We start from the raw sequence: 24056 nt of genomic DNA on the forward strand, positions 1-24056 counted from the left end.
TCACTAAAGGATTTGAAGGTATGCATTTAGTGCATGCTTTCTAATATAAAAATAAAAACCTCACAATTTTGGTGAGTACACATGGTGAGTGCATGATGTAATTAATATAGTTTTGAAGTACATCCTGTCAGCAGATTTCTTCTTCTCAAGCTACTAAGAAACTGCATTAAAAAAAAAAGAATAATTAGCTGTAGTCAGAAATACATATACATACTGTGACACTTGATGGTAACACATAGTTTGACATCAGGGCAGGAGTGGTAAAGAACAATCGGAGGGAGCTGAAATAAAACCCAGAAAGAAGCATGTCTTAGTAATGATGAAGAGACTATCAGCACATTATCTTTCGTGCCTTTTTTTTTTTTTTTTAATGTAAACAAGGAGGAGTTAAGAGGCCCCATTCTGCACAACAGAAATGTAATACAACTCAGAAGTAAGGGAGGAATAGAGCAGAGAAGTTCTCCCTGTATTAAATAGCCTATTTTTGTAAACCATAGAATTCAGAATGTGCTTTCTCAGCTTGCAAACTGAAAGCACTAATTTTAATGAGCTCTAATGAAAAATATGTAGAATTAGAAAAATTCCTTTTCTTACCATTACAAGGAACTTTTTGGGGTAAACTAAACATTTTTAACACATTTGAAAGACAGAACTAGCTAGAGGAGTCTTGTTCATTTTGCTTATTCCTGCATTTTGCAAAAACGTTGTTAAAAAGTGAATGTGTCTTAATCTTGCTAAGAAAAGTAGAAGTCCCTGTTACCTTTTTTGATAGTAGGGTAGTACCCTCTAGTGGACTGAAGCAATAATTTTTACTCTGATATAATCATTCGTACGAGGGAGCATACTTATTAAAGGAGTTGCAAAAAACAGGAAAGTGTGGGCATACTCTAGCACCTCAGCAGTATCGTCAAAGCTTGTCTACTTCTTCTGACTACTTAAGACAGCTAAAATAAAGTTATTAGATCTCACAATTAACATTTCTTTTCTTTATATTTTCAAAATGCCATAGCTACAGAATACTTAAAATTATACAGTTCTTTTTCTTGTAACAAATCTTTTTCCTGATTTTTAAACAATTTTCTAAAATTATGCCTCTAATTTGGTAGGTACTCTACTGACTGAAATAAAAACAGTGAGTGTTCAAGGGTATGTCTTTGTACAACTAAAGTAAAATTCACTTTCCACACTTCGATGTGGAAGAATGAGTATTTTATCTGCTCACTTTGTATTAGAAATCACAGCTACTTAATCTGTGGTTGTGATGGCCACAGTTTAGTTCAGCAAGCCATAACTGCACATCCCTTGCATCAGGAAAGAGCCTAAATATTTTTCCTGTAGTCCCACTTTCAGGCAGCACCTGGACAATCCATAGGAAAGCTTCAGTGAGAGTATTGCTGCCTTCTCAAACCTGTGGCCTTACAACTAAACTGGTGAGAGGACTTTTGTGCCATCTCTCTACTGAGTAATGAATCTACTCACCAAGAAATTTCCTTCCCTGGTGGACATTTTTTCTCCCATTTATTTTCTATACAGAGGTTTCATTTCTTTTCCAAAGCTTCATTTGTCAGAGGTTGTTTTATTTATTCTTGATGAATTCTTACCTTTCATGTTCAGATGTAAAACAGACTTCATTGTGTCTAATTAGCTAGACTGTCCAGACTCTGTTACTCTGGGTAAAGCTTCAGCCTTTAAAATAAGTACATTTCAGTCACCCAAGCACAGAGAATTAGTCACTGAAATTAGGTCAATTATTATAAACAGCAACAACAACAAATGTTTCTTAACAAAGATCATTTAGTCTTTTATTTACAGCATCCCAACATTTGTTTCTTTCTCCTTTAGTCTGATTTTTCTCATTCTCAAGCTGTTGAGGAACTTCTTAATAAAATTAATTCAGGCTCATTTCTTGTAAGTCATATAGGCTTGGCTGTACATTTCATGGACACTGAAGAAGGCCCAGGAATCAGCTTTTGGGGAAGGACTGTATAATATTGCTAATGAGAAATATCAGGCAACACCATCCACCCCCCAAACTGAGTCAAAATGCTTTGAAGCTAACAAAGGTCAAAGTGAATACCCAAAATTAATTACGTTGTGTAATAAGTAACTTGTCATAAGAAGTAATCTCGTGGACAGGAGGAAGTAAGTTTTGGAATATCAGGTGATCTCAGCCCGGAGAGAAAGTTTAGGCAATGTAAAGGTGAGGGGAGATTTGACAGAACTTGATCAAATGACACACGAATGTAATGTCAGTAAGGATGGTGGTGGCTGCAGAAGGAAATAGTTTGAAAGGAAACTCTACAGAGTGCACAGAGTTGTTCTCTGTGGTAATGGAAGGACAGGCATGGAGGAGCTCCTGCAGATGGAAGGATAAGAGATGTCTGTGGTTAGAACCAGGGCACTAATCTCATCTCAGTCTTTGTAACTGAAATCTGTTTCATGAATTATGACTGTCCTGTGTGTTTTCTTGGCATTTGCTTGACTATTCTTATCTCCTTCTAAATGTCTATTCATATTCCTAATGTGGATTCTTGGCAGTTTCCTATTTTGTGATGATTAAGTAGAAAACATATCCTCGTTTGATCACAAATGTCCCCAGGATTTCTTGCTACATTTTCTATTGTAAAATTATTTTGGCGTTTGTAGCATGTGCTTCCGTCACCAATATTTTTATTTACAATTCTTAGCTTGTAAAGAACCTCCTCCTAGGAGGGTTAAAGAAGTGCCTACTGAAATATGGGACAAACCTCCCTATCCACACGGTACTCAGGTAACATACAGATGTCGGCCTGGATATATAAAACTTGGACGAATTGTGTTTGAGTGTGCTGATGGAGCATGGAAGCAACACCTCCCGGCGGCAGAATGCAGAAGTAAGTATTTATGCAAAATACGTGCAAACATTTGATCTGACAGATCACATTCCTTGCCAGTGATGTCAATGTGAAGTTGCCATTGTATCTTTACCTGTAACTTACTTATTTCAGCATCCTTTAAAATATCATCCTAAAAGGTATGTATGCATAAGGAAACATTTTTGAAGGTCCTTTTCTCCAGATCAAAGGATTTTAATTTTTTTTCTTTACAGGAGAAGGTCTTACTCTAGGCCAGCCTTATTAGCCCAATTTATGTTAAGTTATTAAGAGCTTGCTTCCAAAACTTTAGAAAAAGTCTAACGCAGATGAAGTTTACAGTCTAAGCAGAATAAAGCACTAACCTAGCTTCTGAATGCGAGTCAAGAGACAATATTGTCTTCTTTTCAGTTTATTCAACTAGTTCTATGAAAGATATAATTTCTTGGAAGTGGGAAATTATTTTTTCCCGCCTTCTCTTTTAATCTGTGAAGGAAAATACATGATTAGGATGAGAGCTGCTATTTATTATCTCTAGGATATTGTGCTAAGAGTTTAGAATTATCTCACACCCTCATACAGAATTCATTAGTGAAGAAATTGACGTTTATTATTGTTAGTCAGCAGATACTTCTTTTCTGTAATAAATGAGTTTTAAACACAAAGAACTTTTAGACACACAAGCTTTTTTTCTTACATTTCTAACATACAAAATTTTTACTAATAGAATATAAATGTTTGGTTTGATAATATAAAATTAAGTCCCAGGTGTCATTCAAACAGAGATGAATACAACTCAGGAGTAAAAATGAATTAATAAAGTTGTTATTAGTTTCTTTACATTTTTTGTTTAATCACCTTCTCAGTTTTTATATGTATTTGTATAACTACTCAGTGAACATGGATCTTTCAAGTTATACAAAATTTGGTGTTGCTTTTTAGTAACATATTCTAGTAAATAGTGCCACCCAGTGAATAGATACTGACAGTGGCACCGTGCAGGTGGAAGGAGAAAAGGGATGGTCTGCCACAGGTTAAGTGATCACGTTCCCTTTTCAGGACAGGCCACACTAGCCAGCAAAATTGATCATGAGGTTGTCTGTTTTCTCTGAATCACACTGGAGCAGGTTTAGGGTCTACTCAAACACCTCTTCCTTGGAAAAAACAAGGATGTTGATATGTTTCAAGAAATGAAATTGCCTAGGTCGACAAGGACCAGGAAAGATTTCTTCTGAGGAGGCCTAATAGGTTTTAGCTATGCAGTTTATTTTGCAGTCCGTATTATAACATCAGAAGCGGATGAATGAGAGGGATGGTGTGTTTATCTTTGCAATTCTTCTGGGAATCCAGGGCAAATAGTTAGGACCAGACTACAAGAAAAGTCCCAGGGGGAACTGTGAGCAGAAAGGACTGAGGACCAAAAGACTCCTGTGGCCTTAGATCATCCCTCTTTACTCAGCACAATCCCCATCAGATTGAGGAAATTACATTTCCAATCATGGATGGGTTCTGTAGTGGAAACTTTGGACCAATTTATGTCACAAGTTGTATGAAAAGCTGAAGTTACATCCTGCCATTAAATTTGTCATAAAACTTAAGATGAGCTCAGCCTTTTTAAAGGAATAAAAACTGCTAGATTATTATTTAATTTTTAAAAAAAAAATCAGCAGATCTTTACTCCAATGTGTCGTCATTGAAGATAGTGATTAAAAAAGGGGGGGTTAATCAAACTAGTGCTGAGCATTTTTGAATTTTTTAAAGGCCCGTACTTGCTACTAATTACTAGAAAAGTGCTGTCTTTCACACTTTACGTTCCTATGTATGGTGTAAGTAATTTTTTTTTCTTCTTTTTTTTACCAGATAAGCCCTGTGGACATCCTGGAGATACTGAGTTTGGTTCCTTTGAACTTACGAGTGGAAGTGAATTTGTATTTGGTGCCAGAGTTGAGTACAGATGTAATGAGGGGTAATACTTATTTAATTCAATATATGGGAGTTAACATAAGGTGTTAATGTTAAAAGAAGTGTCAGTTATAGATTTGTTGTCTGTAATGCAGCTGCAACTTACTAACATTTAATGTTTGGTGACTGTTAACTTTAAATTTCTGCAATTACAGTAATACTAAGGATGATAACTCTTTCTCATGTCTGATGCTATTGGACTAATGAACTCATGCACCTGAAGCTGTCATCCAAAGTGTCTAAAATGCATAAGGCTGTAGCTAACTTGAAATCGTGGCTGTCCGAGTAGAAAACAAAATAGTGATCTGTCTGTAAAGCTGCCTCATGACTCCACCATCCAGCCAGTTCAGATGGAAATGCAGCTTTGTATGCTGGAATCAGTGCTCTCAGTAGGCAGTCATGATGCAGTTATGTTAGCGTAGTCATTAGGCCATACAACAGTGTCTCCTATTCAGAACCACAACTCATCAGTCCTGCTTAAATCATTTCTGTGCATTATGAAGTAAAATGTATTGTAAAAAATGTTTGAAGGAAGACCTTTCTGGTAGACTTACTAACATGTCTTCATTGACTGCTTGGAAGAAATTCTTCTCTCTTCCTCCTCTATTCATCTTCTCCAATGAAAACTGCAGCAAGGCAAATATATAGTATTGTGCTTAGTTAAGTATGCCTATGACTGGATTCTTTCCTCTTGAAATGCAAATCAGCTATAAGCATGGTGCAGTGGTTTAGCCATGCTTTTGCAGTCTTTGTATTGCTGGAATCTAGTCTGAGTTCCACAAAAAGAGTTCCAAAATCAATATTCTCCTTAATCCCTTAAATTCAGACAGTTCTTCACTGTCATTTCAGACTAGCTGTACTTCTTCTGACTGCATTTCAGACAAAGCAGAAGCCATGGCATTGTGGCCATGTTACCCTCAATCCTAAGATAATACTAGCTCATCAAAGCATGAGATGCATATGGTTTGGATTAAGTCCTATTTTGATGCTGTCACGTGGCTTTCAGTCATACTAGAGCACAGGCAACAGGAGTTTTACTCTGCTTGCTATTGATTGTGTAAATTACCCCTAGGTCATTTGTTATGTAGCTAAAGCTTGCTATCTCTGTAATGAAGAAGCCATCTTACTGATTAGTTCCTACTTTCTGATTTTTTTCATATTTTTTGCCATACGCAATTAAAAGAAACAAAATAGGGAAGATGCAGGCCAAAAAATTACGCTGTTTTGTCACGTTTTGGTTAGTCTGTGCTAGAACATATGAAACCTGCTTCCTTTGCTTCAGAAACAGCAGCACTGCTGTTTCTGTCACATAATGAGACTGTATTTTAGCATTGTTTACTTTTTATTCGGTAAGATACTGGATGCTCAGCCAAAGAAATTACCGTGAGTGTCAGGCAGATGGATGGAGCAATGACATCCCTCACTGTGAAGGTAAATGGAGTTTGACATTTAATTCTTTATCAAACTGTCTTTTTATCTGTCTAATACTACCTAGAACTAGTCTGTGATCTCTCTACTAGTATTAATTCACATATGTTTAAATTCAAGTTATGCAGCAGTGAAACTCTTACAATGACTGCTCAGCCATTTTAGTCCAATAAGCATTCATGCTTTTGTTAAAAAGCATTCACAAAATGGAATCTTGTCACCGCCAGACTGGCTTAAAGGTCTGCCTCACCTAAAGGCCCTGATAGAGTAGATGCCTGCAAAACATGGTTACAAAAGACAGCTGGGATGAGGCATTTCAGATGTATGTGAAAGCATGTGTGTTTTTAGCTAGTTCTTTCCTCCACCCTTGTAAATATCCTAGCCATTAAGATTTTGTTATAAGTTCTTCTCCCTATTAGCATACTGTGGAAGAGCTTCAGTAAGTGAGAATGAGAGCAAGAGAGACTTAGACCTCAAGACTTAATAGACTGGATGGCTCAGATGATACTTCCCTGATTTTGGAAACCTTTTTACCAGTTTCAAACCTGTATGATTATGAAAATAAGCTTCCTTTCTTCCCAAAGATAATTTTTAACTGGTCTATTTTAACATATATATGCAGTGGCGATATTTCTCTTTAGGTTAAGCATCTGTCAAGAAAGGGTCTCTAAGGAAAGAATCACAAATGAAAGTAGATATCTTTCTCTTGTCTAGAGTTTGTTGTCTGTGTTTTGACATTTTCTTGGTCTCAGGTATTTCACGTTTAGTTTACTGGATTTTGAGTGTCCTCAGTTTTAGGCAAACAGGTCTATATATGCACAGTACAGAGCAATGGTTTCCAACATTTTTTGTCACATATCACCAAGATACTGCAATTTCAAAGTCCTCATAAGATTTTTCTTTCATGATTAAGGAGTTTTCATTAGGCTGAAATATGATTGCCTATGAAAGAAAGTATTTGTATAATGTCCTAATTGTGAGGAACCTAGAAGATAGAATGTGAGCTCATAGAAAAGGCAGATGGCTTATAAGATGGAGAATGTTGTCAGAGAGAAGTGGGAGCTATGGTAGGCAAAACACCAGCCACTTTCATACATGCTCAGTGATATCTATGTGAACATTAAGAATGAGCTTTGATAGTCATTTCCCCCTCAATAAGGAATATCTGATGACATACGTTAATTCTTCCTTTTTCTGCAGTTACAAAGTTAGGAGATACAAGAGGTCTAATTCATGGCTGACATCATTGTATTTGTTTACTTTAGTAATATAATTTTTCTGATATCCTTAACTAGGTTTTTTAGTTAGTAACTGAACTGTTGTAGTCAGTCTGTAACACAGCACTTTTCCAGATACTTGTCTGTAGCAAATCCAGTTTGGCATAGCTCTAGAGTAAATTAACCTATTTTGACAAAGTTTAATGGCCCTATGTGTCAGTCAAGGCTCATCTAACCATCCATAGAATTCATAGGATCATAGGATAATTTAGATTGGGCGAGACCTCAGGAGGTCATCTAGTTCAGTGGGTGCTCTGTCTTAGCCTTCAAGGGCAGAGAAGAGGATGGTGAGAGCTGGTCTACAAGCTTCCTCCTCTGTCAGTCTGTCTTTTTGCTTGGGGTTTTGTATTATATCTGTTGCAAATGGTATGTGAATACATAACAAGAGTGTATATTTTTAAAATGTGTAAGGAAGTTACAGTGAGTTTTCTGTATCTTAACTTTTTTGTGTGTTAATTTATTTTACAGAATAGACCTCAAAATGGCTGGTTTTTGCCTTTCCTTTTGTTTTGTTTTATTTTTCAGTGGCAAAGTGTTTACCTGTACAAGCACCAGAAAATGGAAGAATAATTATGACTGGTGCATTTGAGCTAGGCCGAGAATATTCCTTTGGCCAGGTTGTAAATTTTGAATGTAATGCAAAATACAGGCTTGTTGGATCTAAAGAAATAATTTGCTCTTCTAATGGAAAATGGAATGGTGATGTGCCTCAGTGCCAAGGTAAAAAGGACACTGTTTATTATCTGTAATTAAGAAGCTTTATTCTCACAGACTTCTAAGGACTAGTTACCATATGGGAAACTACAAAGCTTTCACTTTATTCCACAGCAATTAAGCATAGTTTGTCTGTAAACAATCTCCATTGCATATATGGAGAAGAAGTAGGATAAGAAAGAGAAATCAGAGAATATTGGATGCTAATATAGTCATAATGGACCATCTGTTCTACATTTTCACTACAAGCTGTATGTTTTGTCAGGCTGCAGTCAATTTCTTTGAAAATAGCTTTGGTATGTCTACATAAGATTCAATCACTTCAGTGTTGGTTTAACAGAAGTAATTACAAACAATTTTGAATCTATGATGTGAACCAAGTTTAAAAAACAAGTATGATTTTAATTCACTCATGTTCTTAGGGTATATAAAATACAAAGAAATCATGATGGATTTTTCTTTCTTCAGATTAATGTGTTTTGACAAGTTAGAAGGTTAATTCATGTTTAGTTTGTACAGAAGCACAGAATCACAGAATAGGTGAGGCTGGAAGGGACCTCTGAAGGTCCATCAAAGCAGTCAGCTAGGGCAAGTTGCTCAACACCACATCCAGTCAGCTTTTGAACATCTCCAAGGATGGAGACTCCACAGCCTCTCTGGGTAACCCATTCCAGTGTTTGACCACTCTTAAGTAAAAATATTTTTCTTATGTTTAAGTAGTATTTCCTGTATTTGAATTTGTGCCCATTGTTTCTCTTCTTGTCACTGGGTGCCAGTGAGAAGGGCCTGGCTCCATCATCTTTACTTCTGCCCGCCCCACCACAGTCAGGAATTTATATATATAAATAAGATCCTCCCTCCCCCCCCAAGCCGCCTTTTCTCTAGACTCTCTTAAGCCTCTTTTTATCTGTCAGTTTTTCCAATTCCTTAATTATCTTCATGTCCCTTCACTGGACCTGCTCCAGTATGTCTGTGTCTTTCCTGTATTGGGGGGCTCAGACCTGGACACAGCACTCCAGATGTGGTCTCAGCAGTGCTGAGTAGAGGGGAAGGATTACTTCGTTTGACCTGCTGGCAACACTCTTCCCAGTGGAGCCCAGGATGCTGGGTTTTTTGTTTGCTGCAAAGGCACATTGCTGGCCCCTGTTTAACTTGTCCATCAGGACTGCCAAGATTTTTTCTGCAGAACTACTTTTCAGCCAGTCGACCCCACCCTGCCCCGCCTGCAGTTTGTACTGGTGGATGGGGTTGCTGCTCCCATTTTGCAAATAGAGATTGTAAGGGATTGGATTGTCAGTATGTAAGAATGATCCCAGGAAGCTTATGGTAACAATCCCTGTTAAATATTCAGTCCATCAGGTTTCTTAGATTACTTGTATGTTATCTGATCGGGAAGTATGCGTTTAGAAGACCAGAGTACATATATCAGGATGTCAGATACATGTGTGGTTTGTTCACAATTTCAGCGCTGCATTTTGCTGCTTTGAAACCCCTATTTATTATAATTTGAACAGCATAAAGTGGGATTAAACACATGTGCTTGCAGCATTTGCAGAATATAGTGAATTTTATTAAACAATGACAGTTTCACTGAGCTATATTTCATCCTAAATACAAAGTAAATCCAGCAAAGAAATCCAAGAGAGCTCTTTGGTGTCCTGCTCTGTGGCCTAGGAAACTAAGCCTTGAATATTTTCTGGCTTTATGAATGCAGTTTGTGGAAAATGCACGCTCTCGGTGGTTTTATTGGGTTTGGCAAGGAGCTGGGGATGCTGAGGTTCTTTTATAGATTGTCAAGCATTCCAGTGTCAGTTTTCCAGATCGTTTAATTATTTTTTCCTGTTGATGCCATGATTTAACTAATCGTCTACTAGCTATGAGAGAGCTTTAGGTTTGCTGGAAATTACAAGGAAATGGAATTATCTGAAAAATGGAAAATCCTAAATTTCAGCTAGCCTAGTTGTTTATTTTAGAATGTCCCCTCCCTTATATACTGATTCTGAGATCCATTAAAATCCAAAGCAAAGCCCTGAAATCTGTCTCATGAACCAATTTGCTATTGATGCTGTGCTACACCACACTTTTTACCTGGCACCCACAATCAGGTCATTGAAGAGTTCTCAAATAAGTTTCAAACAGTTTCCAAATGCAAATGTTTTTGTGAAGTCCACTGAAAAAAACCCTAAATTTTATTCCAATAGGCATTTATTCTTAGCAAATAAAAATAAACAAAAATATATGGACTTTGTCTTTCTCAATTTCAGAGATTATCTGTGATGTGCCAGAAATTCTGCATGGACACGTACGTTCTCCAAAGGGGTCTTACAAGGAATCTGAACAACTACAGTTTGCCTGTGATGAAGGATACAGATACGGTGAAAGAGCAGATGTACAATGTACTGAATCAGGATGGAATCCAACCCCCTATTGCACTGGTTAGCCTTGCCTAAAGTTATTTTGCACATTTGTTGTGTTTGGAAGTAATTTCAGAGATTAGTAATGACAAAAGTTGTTTATTCATAACAAAAGAAAACCATCCACATCTGACCAATATCCCATGAAGATCTAGAAGAATTAAGTGTTAAAGGGACCACACAACTGGATAAGAATTTTCCATGGAAAGCAGTAGCAAAAACAGTTAATTCAGTCTTTTGTTACTTGAGTGTAGTTAAATAGGTCCATGAAGCAACAATTGCTCCAGTATACTGCATAAATGAGACTGATGCTAAAATACTTCATGCAGCATTAGTAGCTGTTGTTATTTTATTCTTTTTTTGTATGATTCGGAATTAGTGGGGGGAACATAGGAAAAAGATTTCTTGGGTTAGAAAAAAATCCTAATTTGGACAAATAGGAAGGATAAAGCTGAATCTCCTTACCTTCTACAAAATATGATGAAAATGTTTTATCTAAGGAATGGAAAAGTCAGACACTAAAAAGAATATTTAAGCAAGCAGGAAAAAAAAGTATTAATGCCAGAGGAATTCAAAGTTCAGAAGGAATCTGAAACTTTCAATGGCATGGGAAAATTAACATTTGAAACCAACTTCTTAGAGAAGTGGTATGGTTTTTGAAGTCCTATTGTCTTCACATCAAGTCTCGATACCTTTTTAAGTGTGTTCGACATGAACATAACTGGTGTAAGTCAGTGGCTGTGCTGTATGTTGGAAGACTGGGTAAAGAAATATTTGTTTGATACCATATGAATCGCAGCAGTATGAATAAAATTGGGAAAAGCTACTAGTCTTAGTTGATGACCTACTTATGAAAGAACAAAGCAGTTCTTTGAGGGGGAGATACAAGTTAATGCATCTTCAGGTCTTCTGTGTTCGGTAGTTGAGATGCTGTGTCACCATAGCCAAGACTCTGCTACTTGTAATCATAGGACTAACCACTCAGTAAAATACCACTCAACGTCTCACCCTGTATGAACATTTGAGACAATGGAAGTTTGCTTGACCTAGTGAACTGACCTCTGCATTTTGTCTGAGTGTCCTGATGAGTCTTACTGTAGTTTGAGCAGACTGAGCACCTGGTTGCTAGTCATTATATCCATTCTTTAAATTTCCAGACTACTAGTTCTGATCAACCAGTTCCAACCAAAGAGGAACAACTCAAAAATGATCCCTATTTCACTGATGGAACTTCAGTAAGAAATTGTTAGTGTACTGTGCAACCTTTCAGAAATGACTGGAAATTACAAAAGTATCTTTCACAGTATCTTTCAAATTAAAATCCTGACTTACTTAAGTTTGTAAGCTGCCTTTCAAGAGTTCTTCTGAAATAGTAAGATAGTGTTGTAGGAAGAACAATCTGAAGTTGACATAGCCATTTCCAGAGGAGTTTGAACAAATGTGTAGTCCAATTTCAGAAGGATAAGTAGTCCATTGATGGCCATAAGTGTGTAAGCTGAAAATTACAATGGAATTGTAGTGCTGGATTATACATAAAGCTGAAAACAATAGTACTTTCTACACAACCATTATGTCAAGAATTGTGTACAACATAGCTTTGAAGTTCACTAACCCTAAGAACCATGGACATGAAGTGATGTATAAATAGAGACCAAAGTAACATGGTATGCATGAATCCTGCCACTGTCCATGACCCTTAGTCTAGGATGAAGACAGCAATTTGTTTAATGTCATCAGAACTGTAATTGCACAACCACATTATCTATGGTGTTCAACCTTCCCATCAGAAATTGTCTGATAATCTCTACAAATTAATATATTTACAATGCTGAAACTCCCTCTTGCTTTCTAACTTCCAAATGCCTTCTGAGCAGTTAAGATGACAAATCCATTATTTCTGAGGCTAGTCCTGTTGACATCAGCCCTCTGGGTCATGGATTTTACTTTAGTTTCATTCAACTACAACACTTAAAGACTATATTTAAATCTCTAAATCCCACAAACAGAAATACGCATGTTATGTCGCAGTTGAAATAGTTTGAGGTAAATATTGGGGAGATCATTAGTGCCTTGAATTGTCTTCAAGAAATTGCCAAATACTTGAAACTAGAAAAAAATGTTGGCAACAGGGCAAGACTGGAGGATGTTATGTACCACCCACCTTCCTGGGACCTCTTCCAGAAAGACTCCTTTAGAAATAATGAGTAGTTAGTCTTAGCGCCCACTCAGTTCTTGACCTTTCTGCTTCAAGATTAGTAATGATACTAATTAATATGCATTGCCTACAGTTTAGCAACATATTGCTTTTAAGAAGTGCCAAACAAAACATTCTTCCAGACAGTGATATACTGGGCTCTGATACTTGGGGCATATTCAAATACTGATCCTACTTGACTTATCACTGAACCTAGATGATTCAGCAGTACATGCATACAGCTGATTCGCCCACCTTCACTCCACAGCAGGACCAACCTGTAGTTACCTTATAGTCATCCCCTCCCAGCCCTGAGTGTGTTGATGATATTTTCTGAATTGGAAGTAGAATACAAAAAAACGCAAAAGACAGGCGCCAGTTTATAAATAGTATGTTGGCCTGGCTTCTCTGAGCATAAAGATATCATGAGCGTTTTAGAATAGCATTCTCGTCCTTTCTCAGTTGTTGAAATACTTCCAGTGTCAGTGCAAGACCCTAATCTTAATCACACAGCCTTTGAATGATCAGTTCCTAGTTAAGTATAACTATTTCTCCATTTAGGACCTGCCAGTGAACCTGCCCTCCTTTGGGACAGTGACCAGGAGAGCTGTGAGTCCAGCATAGGTCATTTTGAGCTCCAGCTGTGGAATGACCTACTGGAAAAGATTAGTCGAATTCAGTTTGATCACCTCTAGTTCTTGCTCCAACCATTCTCTTTGCAATTAAGTTTTAATCTTCTAATTAGCATGACATCAGTAACAGCTGTCACTCTCTTACAGAACCGTACATTTCTAAGATTGGGAGAGAAATGTCACCTTTTCTTTGCCCTAAGAGACATCTTTTTAACAATTTTATGCAGTTATGGTCAATATACTATGAAAAGAAGAACTTATGCAATAAATACAAACATATGCTTCAAATTAGCATCCAATTTTTCTCTTTTTATTTAGAAATTGTATGCTCTCCTCCAAGAATTCCCAATGGGAACTTTAGACCTCAAGAAGACAACTACATAGTAGGTGATACAATCACAATACAGTGTAATCCTGGATATCATTTTAAAACATTGACTGGCAAAAGCACAGCTGAATGCACCAAGAATGGCTGGGTGCCTGATCCAGGCTGTGTCCGTAAGTAGCTCTCATGAATGAAGACACAACATGTAGAGTTGTTGGAAATATCTCACTGAAAAAGAGGTCAAGAGAAAAACTTAAGAAGCATGAGAAATGAGAGTTGCTTATTCATTGTGTTTCTTTGTGATGTAAAGCTTAATTTGATGGTTTGGAAAAATCAGCTATAAAAACAATGGTGTAATCTACATTTACATTATGTTTATAGATATAGTGAGTGTTAAAGTGTCCAAACCAAAACAAAACATCGGCAGTGGTTGGAAGGTATCTTTCATCGTAGTTATCACAGCTTTAGATTTTTACTTGCAGTTATATGTTGGTATATTATGAACAATCAATCACAGTTTTATTCTACCTATTATAATATTTGTCAAATAACAAAACAACATATTCTTGATTGTTGATGAGTTCTTTCTTGGCTTAAACTTCCCATAACTACAATGATAGTTTTGCCCCGTAGGCACAGTATTAACAAATAAATAAATAAATTAGCAATTAATTTCATAATCTAGCACTCTTTGGTCTTTGGTCACTGAAAGTAAAAGAAAAACTTAGAAAACAAAATGTGAGAGAAACCCTGATGAAATCAGTCTTGTAAATGAACCTTTGGATAAGATGATTTGAACTATTCCCAAAAAGTGCAATTAGTATCTGTATTAATCTTTTCTGTATATATGTGTAGGTTCTGAAATTCAGGTATCGTTCTGAGACCACTTCACTCATTATTGAATGGTCTGTCCAGTGGGTGATCTCCTGTGCCCCAGCACGTAGGCTCTAGGTCAGAGCACTTCAGGAGGAACCTACCTGCCATGGCGAAGTAGGACACCCTGGGTAAACTTGAATGAAAGCTTCTGGGAATCTCCTCCTTCTATCCTTGCCTCGTCCCTGAAAAGGGTCAGTTCTTTTGAGGAACTGAGAGAACAAAAGAAAAACACTACAGTTTTAAAATAAAAATGAGAAGAGCTAGGAAGAGCTTTTGCTGCAGGATCCCAAAAGTTACAAATGAAAGTGGTGACAGGAGTCATCTCAATTTTAAGAGTCCACAGTTCAGTGTCTATATCTGAGCTAGCTGTCTGGGCTCCCATCATGGTCAGTGTAGTAAATTTAGTCGAGATACTCTACAAAGACAGTGTCATCTCACCGTAGAATAAATACTTACATTTGGTCTCATGAGTCAGCCTTTGGAGTCCGCTGAGAATATTGACTGGATTTCTGTTGGTTGCAGTGGAGTCAGAGGGAAGCAACACAGGTATAAGCACTGACAAAGACACCAGAAGCAGAGTGCAATTGTTCTTGCACTCCTTAGGATCTGCCAAGGTGTGCAGTCCTGATTCTGTCAGTTTCAGAAAACACTCAGATGATGAAGCTGAATCTGAATTAATTGTGTCCTGAGCTTTCTGTCATGCAAGTGTTGATATTGTTGCTGTTTAATTCTATTTCAAGAGAAACCATGTGACTACCCAGCTATAGAAAATGGCAGGTTAAGTGAAACACTGGAGTACTACAAAAACTATTACTTTCCAATGAGGTTTGGGCAGCATGCTGATTACCACTGCGCTAATGGTTATTCAACCCTGAGCGGAGAATACTGGGCTCAAACGGTCTGTTCTGAAAGGGGCTGGTATCCAGAGCCAAAATGCCTGAGTAAGTACATTTCTACTATATGATCAATTCTGTTACAATTATCAAAGGTCTGTGCAGCAGAAATTGTGCCGATGGAGCACAAGACGGAACAAAGGACAGTTTGTTAAAGTAGAACTGCTTTAGTTGACCCCTGTAACTGCACCCAGACTGTCATCCTATCTGCAGAGCTCAAACTGTCAGCTGGTAAAGTGACACTCTGAAGTGAGTAAGGCTGAAATGATGCTTTTGGATTTTGGAGATTCTTTACTCCTGGAACTATTCATGAGATGAAATACATAGGAAATGTTTCTCTTCTCCGGCTTCTGGGTCACATGCATGCATCTACTTTCATCAGCACACACCGCTGCACATACAAACAGAGAGTTTCTACTCTATGTAAATATATTTTTCCTTCTGTGGCTTGGGCACTTTGACTAGAGGTTCCTCTCTGAGATCCTTTGCTGGTCCCTTTGGATAGCGTTTGGAGCTGAGAAGGTGGCACACTCTTGCAATAAGCTGAAAGTGAGCATGGTATCAGCAAAAGATCCAGATACACTGACTTAGATTTAAAATAAATTAGATTTAAAATAGATTTAAAGCAGCGAGCTGAGGCCTCCTCTCCTAACACACATCTTCAGTCACAGTAAAGTTCCTACCTTCCAGTAGGGCTTGGAAGTGGATTACAAAAGTTTGATCTTTCCTTGTTGCCCTCAGTGGAGTGGTGCTCAGTGCACGAAATGAGTGGAGTCCTGCCCGGAGGAAAGGACCAGTTACTCAAGTAACACAGCTATAGCATTCCTTCAGCCATCTTCCTTGTGTCTGGGCTCTTGGGGGCGCAGAATGTTGTAGAGCCAGTGTGCTTACTTGTTGCTAAAATCTCTAGAGCTGTTCTGAGAGGCTGATATATTTGCACAGAGATGATAAAATCTCCTGGATGCAAATGCTGAAAATCACTCGGGGCAGACATCAATATTTGAGAGACATAGCAGACCAAACCAGAGCTGGTGTACATGACGTTAGATGCACTGAAGTTAGCCAAACTTGCTTATGAACACTAGGTAAGCAATATTGTTTACTAGACCACTTCTTAGCACTTTATGTAGTGACTTGCACTCCTATTCGTGTGATTCGTTAATCTTAGGGCAGTGAAACAAAACATGCTTTCATTCAGATTTGAACACAAATGTCTTTTTGGATAAAAGGCTACAGAAGGGTGCTTGGAGGCCCATTTTTTAGTAACTGTCTGCCTAAGAATTACTTTACCTTAGTTCTTGCTGCACAAATTACTGTGGTTAAATGTACTTACCTTTCTTCTTTAGAAAAATGTCATGTCAGACAGCTGGAAAATGGTTATTTCTCACGGAGCCAGAAGAATGTTTACAAGGAAGGTGAAAGAGTTAAATATGTCTGCAACGATGACTATCATACTGAATATGAAGATGGGGAAGTCACATGCACAAAGGATGACTGGTCACCTCCTCCAAGATGTATCCGCAAAAGTGAGTGCTTGTATTTTGTTGAGGTTTCTGGCTAAAACCAGTAAATCCATTATCACATCACCTACATTAGTCCATCACCACTGCTTAGTAACTCTAAGTCTAGGTGCTCTACAACTGAAACACAATGCTGTTATACTCTCAACTGTCTCATGCAGTTCTCATGTCCCTGTATGCTGCTGAGGTCAGTCACTATACAAACTTGCAGAATGTAACCCTGTAAAAGGTCCACATGTGGCTCATTCAGATCTCCTAGAATGTAAGCTCTGGGATGGGACTCGTAGTCCTTTTGTCTTCAGTAGTGAAATCTTGTTATAACATAGCTGTGCAGTAATATAATAAATGGTAATCATTCCCCTTGTGCAGCCTATCTGTAATTTGTCTCCTTTCAGCCTCTCGCTATGCCACCTTGTTGATCTATGATCCTTGTTTCTCTTGCTTTCTTTCCAGTTGGCATCATACTGGAAGGGGGGAGGAATAGGAAGGTTACCTCTCCTAACTCTGTTTCCAGCTTTTGTTCCTGACTTGCACCGAGCCTGAAATTTCTAGAATGTCTCACAAGAATTTTAAACACTTTAGATAATGATTTCATATGGACAAAAGAAATAATTCAACCTAACTTTTCTTGAACTGTAAAAATATTTTTTTAGGAAACAATTCCACCCTGATAGAGACACTGACAATAGAATGTTTTTGGCTGCCACCCACTGAGATTTTGACATAGCAATAAGCAAGTAAAATAAAATTTTGTGATTCCTAGTGTTAGGCAATCGTGGGCATCACTGGTATAAACACCAAAAAATTTGATGTGAAATTTAAACTTTTGAAGCTGTTGCACTAAAGTATCATTAACTCTGCTCTCAACATCCAAATACATCCTCTAGTGCTCCTCAAAGTCCTTTTTTTTTTCCGTATCTTTATTTACTTGACTCTCTAATGCACAAATATTGCTATTTGTTGTAGTGTTAATTTCTTAAAATTGAAGAAAAACTCCTTCACAGAATGGTTTATTAGTAAAGAATTTAGCATACTACGGAAGTTTTCTTTCAGAATACAAGACCATAACATCCAACCAAGACGACTGATTTCCATCCTTTTAGACTGGCTTAAACAATGTATTCCAAGTGATGTGAAATCAATTACAACATTGGGTCTGTCTGCACTAGTGTTTTTGTATGCAAGAAGGGGTCCTTTGGTACAAATTTGCTTTAGTCCTGCAGTATGTGCACTCTCAATGATTTCTCTTCGGTAGAACTGAGGTGGTACCTGCACACTGTGGTGACCTCTGGCATGCCCCCTCCTTGCAATATGGACAGAAGGTCCTCTTTATGCATGCACAATGCTGTGCATGCTTAATGAATTTCATTTCTAGTGAAGACTAGATATGGACGTACAATTTTGGAAGCTTGCAAGATTGCTGCAAATCAAACCCCTATCCATCCCTGTTTGTGCTGCATGAGTTGGTAACTGTGAACTTTGACTTTTCACTTTCCAGTTGTGCCCCAGGAAGCAAGCTCCATGCAGAAGCAAAAATTAATGTGCTCTTAAAAATGTTCTAAATCCTACTGCTCCTTCATTTGTCCTCCTTCTTCTGTGTGTTATAAGCACGTAGTTTAGCAGTGTTTTACTTGGAAGAAATTCTGTCTATCTCTTTCAGAAAAATGCCAGAATATCAATGTTGACAACGGTTATTTCACCTTGGGAAAGAAAACATTTCGTTTGCAGGAGAAGGTCACCTATAGTTGTCGTACTGGCTTTGTAACTCCAGAAGGACAAGAAACAGGAGTGATACAGTGTCAAGAGAATGGCTGGACTCCACCTCCAAAGTGCATCAGTGAGTAGCATAAAGGCTTCAGAGCTCCCTGTCATTGTCACTGGGACAGACACGATGTCCTATGTACTCAGATTTTTGTCATCTAGATCGGTAGAGGTTTTTTACTGAGCAGAGGGAGACTCAAATAGAGGACTGATCCTCCAGAGATTAACCTTTCTGGGGCTCCAAGAAATAAAGAGAGAAAACACAAAGGAAGTGAGTAAGGCAGGAAGATATCTACTGTCTTCTACGTGAGCTATCTTTTTGAACCTCTGTAGCATGAAGTAGATGGTAATCACTGACCTCTCCAGTGATTCTTACCTGATACAAGGTACATATGCCCAACTTTACTCCCAATTCTCCCACCTTTCACACATGTGAGGGAAGATTTATGAAGAAATGCCTGTGAACCAAGGGATTCTGCAAAGAACTTTCTTTAAATGTGACCAAACTAGAGAAAAATGGGATTCATTATTTGGAAAGATGTTATCACTATGCATAAAAAGCACTATGCATATGTCTGCCCTGGTGTTAAAAAGTACATTTGTGAAAAACACTGGAATGCTTTTTCCTGAAAATGCCTCCATACTGTTGTTGCCTTTCTCCTCTTAGAAGTTCCTTCCTCTCCTGAACAGGGGTGTAGGATAGTAAAAGAAGAGACTTAATCTTCCAGTGTTATGGTACCAAGGCTCATAATATTGACCAACTTTAGCTGATATTTTATCTTGTCCTTTTATTTCAGACTGCCTTTACCTCAGATTTTGCGGCTTTTTTCTGACCCCTTCACAAATGACCATGGGGAACAGGAGTACAAACTGTTTGCTATGACACCAATAATAATAATATGTAGTAGAAGGAAAGGAACTGAATCTAAGCAAGAAATATTTATGCTAAATATTACTTCTAGACACATATTTCTGCAGATTAATGCAATAGATATTATGTGAATATGCTACATATATCCTACATTCATATTCTGGCAATGCAGAATTTTTAATGTTTCAAATATACTGAGTAGTTCAGTAGACTAGCACACACTAAAGCACCTACAGAAATGATGCTTCCAAAGGGCAGTGGTTTTGGATCACAAAATGCACTAACTTTGTTTTATTCTACAGAATCATGTAAAACACCTCATTTGAACATTTTGAATTACCACGCAAGTAAAACTGTGTTCATGCCTGAAGATACAATTGAGTACGCATGTTTGGAGGGATATCAAACTGCAAATAATAAGCCAACTGGTACCACAAGGTGTGGCATAAATGGTGAATGGAGTCCAACGCCCCAGTGTCTTGGTGAATATTGTTGTGTTTGCTAATCAGTGTAACTCTGTACACACTTTGTGAAGCTTTTTTCTTTAAGACTTTCTTTGGTTTTGTTCTAACCAGTAGCATTTCATGTACTTTTTGTAGGGTGTACACTATATGTTAAAATATTTTGTCTTTGTAGCAATAGAATGTGAAATGCTGACATTGCCCAATGGAGATTTTTCTCCCAAGGAGGGTAAATACCACAATGGAGATGTTGTGAAATTTACCTGTGCAAACAATTACGTAAGAGTGGGACCTGCCTCTACTCAGTGCTATTACTTTGGATGGTTTCCATCACCACCAGTGTGTAAAGGTAATTCTTCTGTTAACTTTATTGTAGTAGGAAATAGATGAAAATGCCTGGGTCCTAAAGACTTCTGTGGACACCTTCTATAAGCCAGTCTGGCTCCCAAGAACAATTATCCCATCTTCATCTCTAAAAGGACAGGAACTGGTCCTTTTTGGATCATTTCATAGCGTTTTGCTATTTCATGTGAAAGATTCTGAACAGTTGAACTTTCAATGTTGAACTTTCTGTTAGCTTTAGTTATGCCAATTGGAGTTCTGCAATAACTGAAAGTGAGCTGGTAAATGGCTTGCACAAAATTTCACTCAAGTTATTGACTCTAATGTATGAAAAAATATTTATTATTCAAAAAGGCATAACTAATGTGCAATATGGCAGCCAGGAGTGATTAATTTGAGTAACGTCCTCTCTTACTGTATCCTAAATGTCATAAGTTTTGCCACTGCCTAATGTTGATACCCATCAGATATTGTACCCTGTGTTCCTTTTTCTGATCACATGATATTGAAGAAAAAAAACTGTTTTGGAGATGACACAGAGCTGGACCCAAGCAAAAGAAACTCAGTGAAGGGTTTTCCCTGTGAGATCCCTCAGCTTCATCCAGTAGGATGAACAAACTCATGCAGAAGGGAAGATACATGCCCCTATTCTTCTCATCCTTTTTAAGACAGAGCACAACTTACTGGCATCTGAAAAGAGTTTCTTTTGCTGGTGTTATGCCTTTTCATGAGGAAGTTTGAGAGGATGAAGGGATCTCATATTCCTCATCTCCCTTTCTTCCCAGTCAATCAATTTCCTTGTTGTCTTTCATGCTCTTATCCTTCTTTTTGCTCACTCTCTTTTGCATTTAAAAACAAGTATATTTCACATAGTTGGCTCTTTAGCTCAGGAACATTTTAAGATCCCTTAACAGGAGTTCCATTCACTCTATCAGAAGTTAATTCCTTTAATATACAGTACATATCACTTGCTGGGTGATTTTTGTAACATAGCTTATTATTACTTGCAGAATTTTCACTTTTTTTTTTTTTTTAAGAATACTGAAGTTGTCATCCATGTAACACTTTTTTTTTTCTCTTAAAACTGGGTTGGTTTTATCAACCACTTCTTTTATCATAGCAGGTAATTGACAGTGTATGGAAGTAAGAGAGTGAGCCAGGGTCACACATATCTGTTTGTGATCTCCAGCCCAACATGAATCCAGATATTCAAAGGAATAAACCAATGACCCATTTAACCTCTTCTACAGATTTTTCTTAACTTCAAACAACAAATTCGATTTATTTTATATTGCACTTAACTTATAACTGTGCTAAAAGTACTGAGTTCAGAGCATAGATTTGATCTCTTGATTTCAGTGAACACCAGAGGCTGTGGACCTCCACCTGAGATTACCAATGGAAGTATTGCTGGTGGCTCTGTGGAACAGTATCGGCATGGGGACAGAAAGCAATATGAATGCAACACTGAATTTAAATTGGTTGGATTAAAGGAAATAGAATGTGTTGACGGACAATGGTCATCTCCTCCCTCTTGCATTGGTAATCTATATAACTCTTACTTGTGAGATGTCTGTAATTCACTGTAGGCTAATACTTCACAGATATTTTCACAATTAAAATTACATAGTTGCAGGTATAATATGTTACGCTCAAAATCATGTTATGAATGAAAAGTAAACACACAATATATATAAAGCCAAAACTTTATTAGTAGTATAACTGAAATCTCAACAGTCCAATCAAAGAATTGTTGTGAGTCCAGATCAAATGATGATAGAAAGAGAAAGAAAATAAATGTAATATATAAAGAATAATTATAAATATATAAATAATACAGAATATCTAAGTAATACAAACAGTTTATACTATATAATTACAATTGTTATACGCATACTTTCTCTTATTTACCCCTTTTTCTGGTTTTATGTTCACCCTTCCACTGCCCCTTTGGGTCCTAAAGTCAATGGCTTCAGTCTGGTGTGTTTTGGAGGGAAGTTACAGCACATTATCAGTATCTCACATCATTCACTGGGAGGAATAAGATGGTGATGCTGATGATTTCCTCTTCCTCCTTACAGGATCTGCTTGGGGTAATTTTTAGATTTGCTAGCATGCTTTTATGCCTTGCCTTTTTTTCACTGGTCTACAAGTTCTGAATTAGATACATTAAGTGTGTTTTAAATATGTTAGATACTTGTTCCTTGTTCTTTGTGTTACCCCTAAAACCAGTTTTGATCAGCTCCAGGTCTAAGCTGGCCTTTTGTGAGCTGTTCATAGCCTTGGGGTGTCAGGCTATGCCCTGTCTCTTACCATCCCATGCCTCTACTCTGCCACACCCAACCTTTGTCCCCACTTCTCAAGGACTCTTGTTATCATACCAGCCCTGTATTCACCCACATCATTATATTAGAGTCATAATTACTCACTCTACAGAGACTAAAAACTTGTTAGTACTATGTATATAGAACTATGATTGTGCCATACAGAGATAGCCAAAAGTAAAATAAATTAGCTATAGCCTGGTCACTAGAAAAATTGCTGTTACAGCTAAAATAAGTAAAACCAAGCCTCCAGGCAGGTCAGGACAGGTTCTGACAAAGTAAGCCTGATAAGCCTCCATCCTGAGGCCTTGCAAGCTCAGTACAAACTCGGTGGCCTCTTTCTAGCAATGCTGGATGTTACTGGGGCACAGGGCTATGAACATGATGACCATGAATGTGTTATGTACGTTGCTGTCTTCCCTAGGCTAGAGTCAGACATGTCCAACAGTTTTTTATAGTCCTGATAGTGAAATGGTGAGTAGTTCTACAGTCAAGTCTCCTGCCTAAGCAAAAGCACCCGCTTTCTGTGCATGTCATTAGGTAGTGTACCTCAAACCTGAGCATATGAACGTCAATGACAGGAGTTAAAAAATGTTTATGCAAAACTACTATTTGTTTGTTAAGACAGTGTCTCAGAATTGAAGTAGAATGGAATATTCAAGCTGAAAATCTGTAAATACAGAAAATAATTCAGGGTGTTCTTATGGCACAGGATGATCTAACAGCAGAACCAATAAATGGTGGGGTTTTTATGGACTGGTTTACTCTGTCCCTATACATATACATTCTGACACATCTTCCATGAGCAACACTGGTGGTTTAAAAATGTACAGCATGGAGCTTGCATCTTTTCAATCCTTGATCTAGTAAGAATAGTTTCAGTGCACAGGCTTGAAAGAAGAGTGGTCCAAATTTGAGTGCAGGGTTGTTCGAATTCAATTTTTGAGTTTATCATGGGTCTTCCCTCTCCCACATTAAGAGCAGGCCCTATGCCCTTATTCCCCTTACATGCCTTTTTCCTCCTTCAAAAAAAACCTAGTCACACACTGCACTCATCTGTGCAAGCCATTACCCTTTGCTGTCACTACCACTGCAAGTGACAGCCCAAAGCAGGAACTGCTGTTATCACACAGAGGTGACAGCGCTGCAGCCCTCTAAGTGATGTTACAATCGTTTTCAGTTCTTGTAATAATACTAACTTAAAGTACAC

At 37.7% G+C, this 24056-nt stretch overlaps 1 protein-coding gene across 1 annotated transcript in view; it reads left to right on the forward strand.

Moving 5' to 3' along the window:
* The window catches only part of CFH (complement factor H), a 37732-nt gene that overhangs the window by 1358 nt on the left and 12318 nt on the right, over positions 1-24056 (forward strand). Inside the window, exons 2-13 of the mRNA XM_050900804.1 lie at positions 2688-2873; positions 4713-4818; positions 6169-6245; positions 8045-8239; positions 10498-10668; positions 13792-13971; positions 15415-15615; positions 16914-17093; positions 18748-18924; positions 20022-20201; positions 20356-20529; positions 21882-22064. Coding sequence (XP_050756761.1) covers positions 2688-2873; positions 4713-4818; positions 6169-6245; positions 8045-8239; positions 10498-10668; positions 13792-13971; positions 15415-15615; positions 16914-17093; positions 18748-18924; positions 20022-20201; positions 20356-20529; positions 21882-22064 — 2010 coding nt within the window. The remainder of the gene's footprint in view (positions 1-2687; positions 2874-4712; positions 4819-6168; positions 6246-8044; positions 8240-10497; positions 10669-13791; positions 13972-15414; positions 15616-16913; positions 17094-18747; positions 18925-20021; positions 20202-20355; positions 20530-21881; positions 22065-24056) is intronic.

Source organism: Gymnogyps californianus, chromosome 8 (genome assembly GCF_018139145.2).
Source record: "Gymnogyps californianus isolate 813 chromosome 8, ASM1813914v2, whole genome shotgun sequence".
NCBI lineage: Eukaryota > Metazoa > Chordata > Aves > Accipitriformes > Cathartidae > Gymnogyps > Gymnogyps californianus.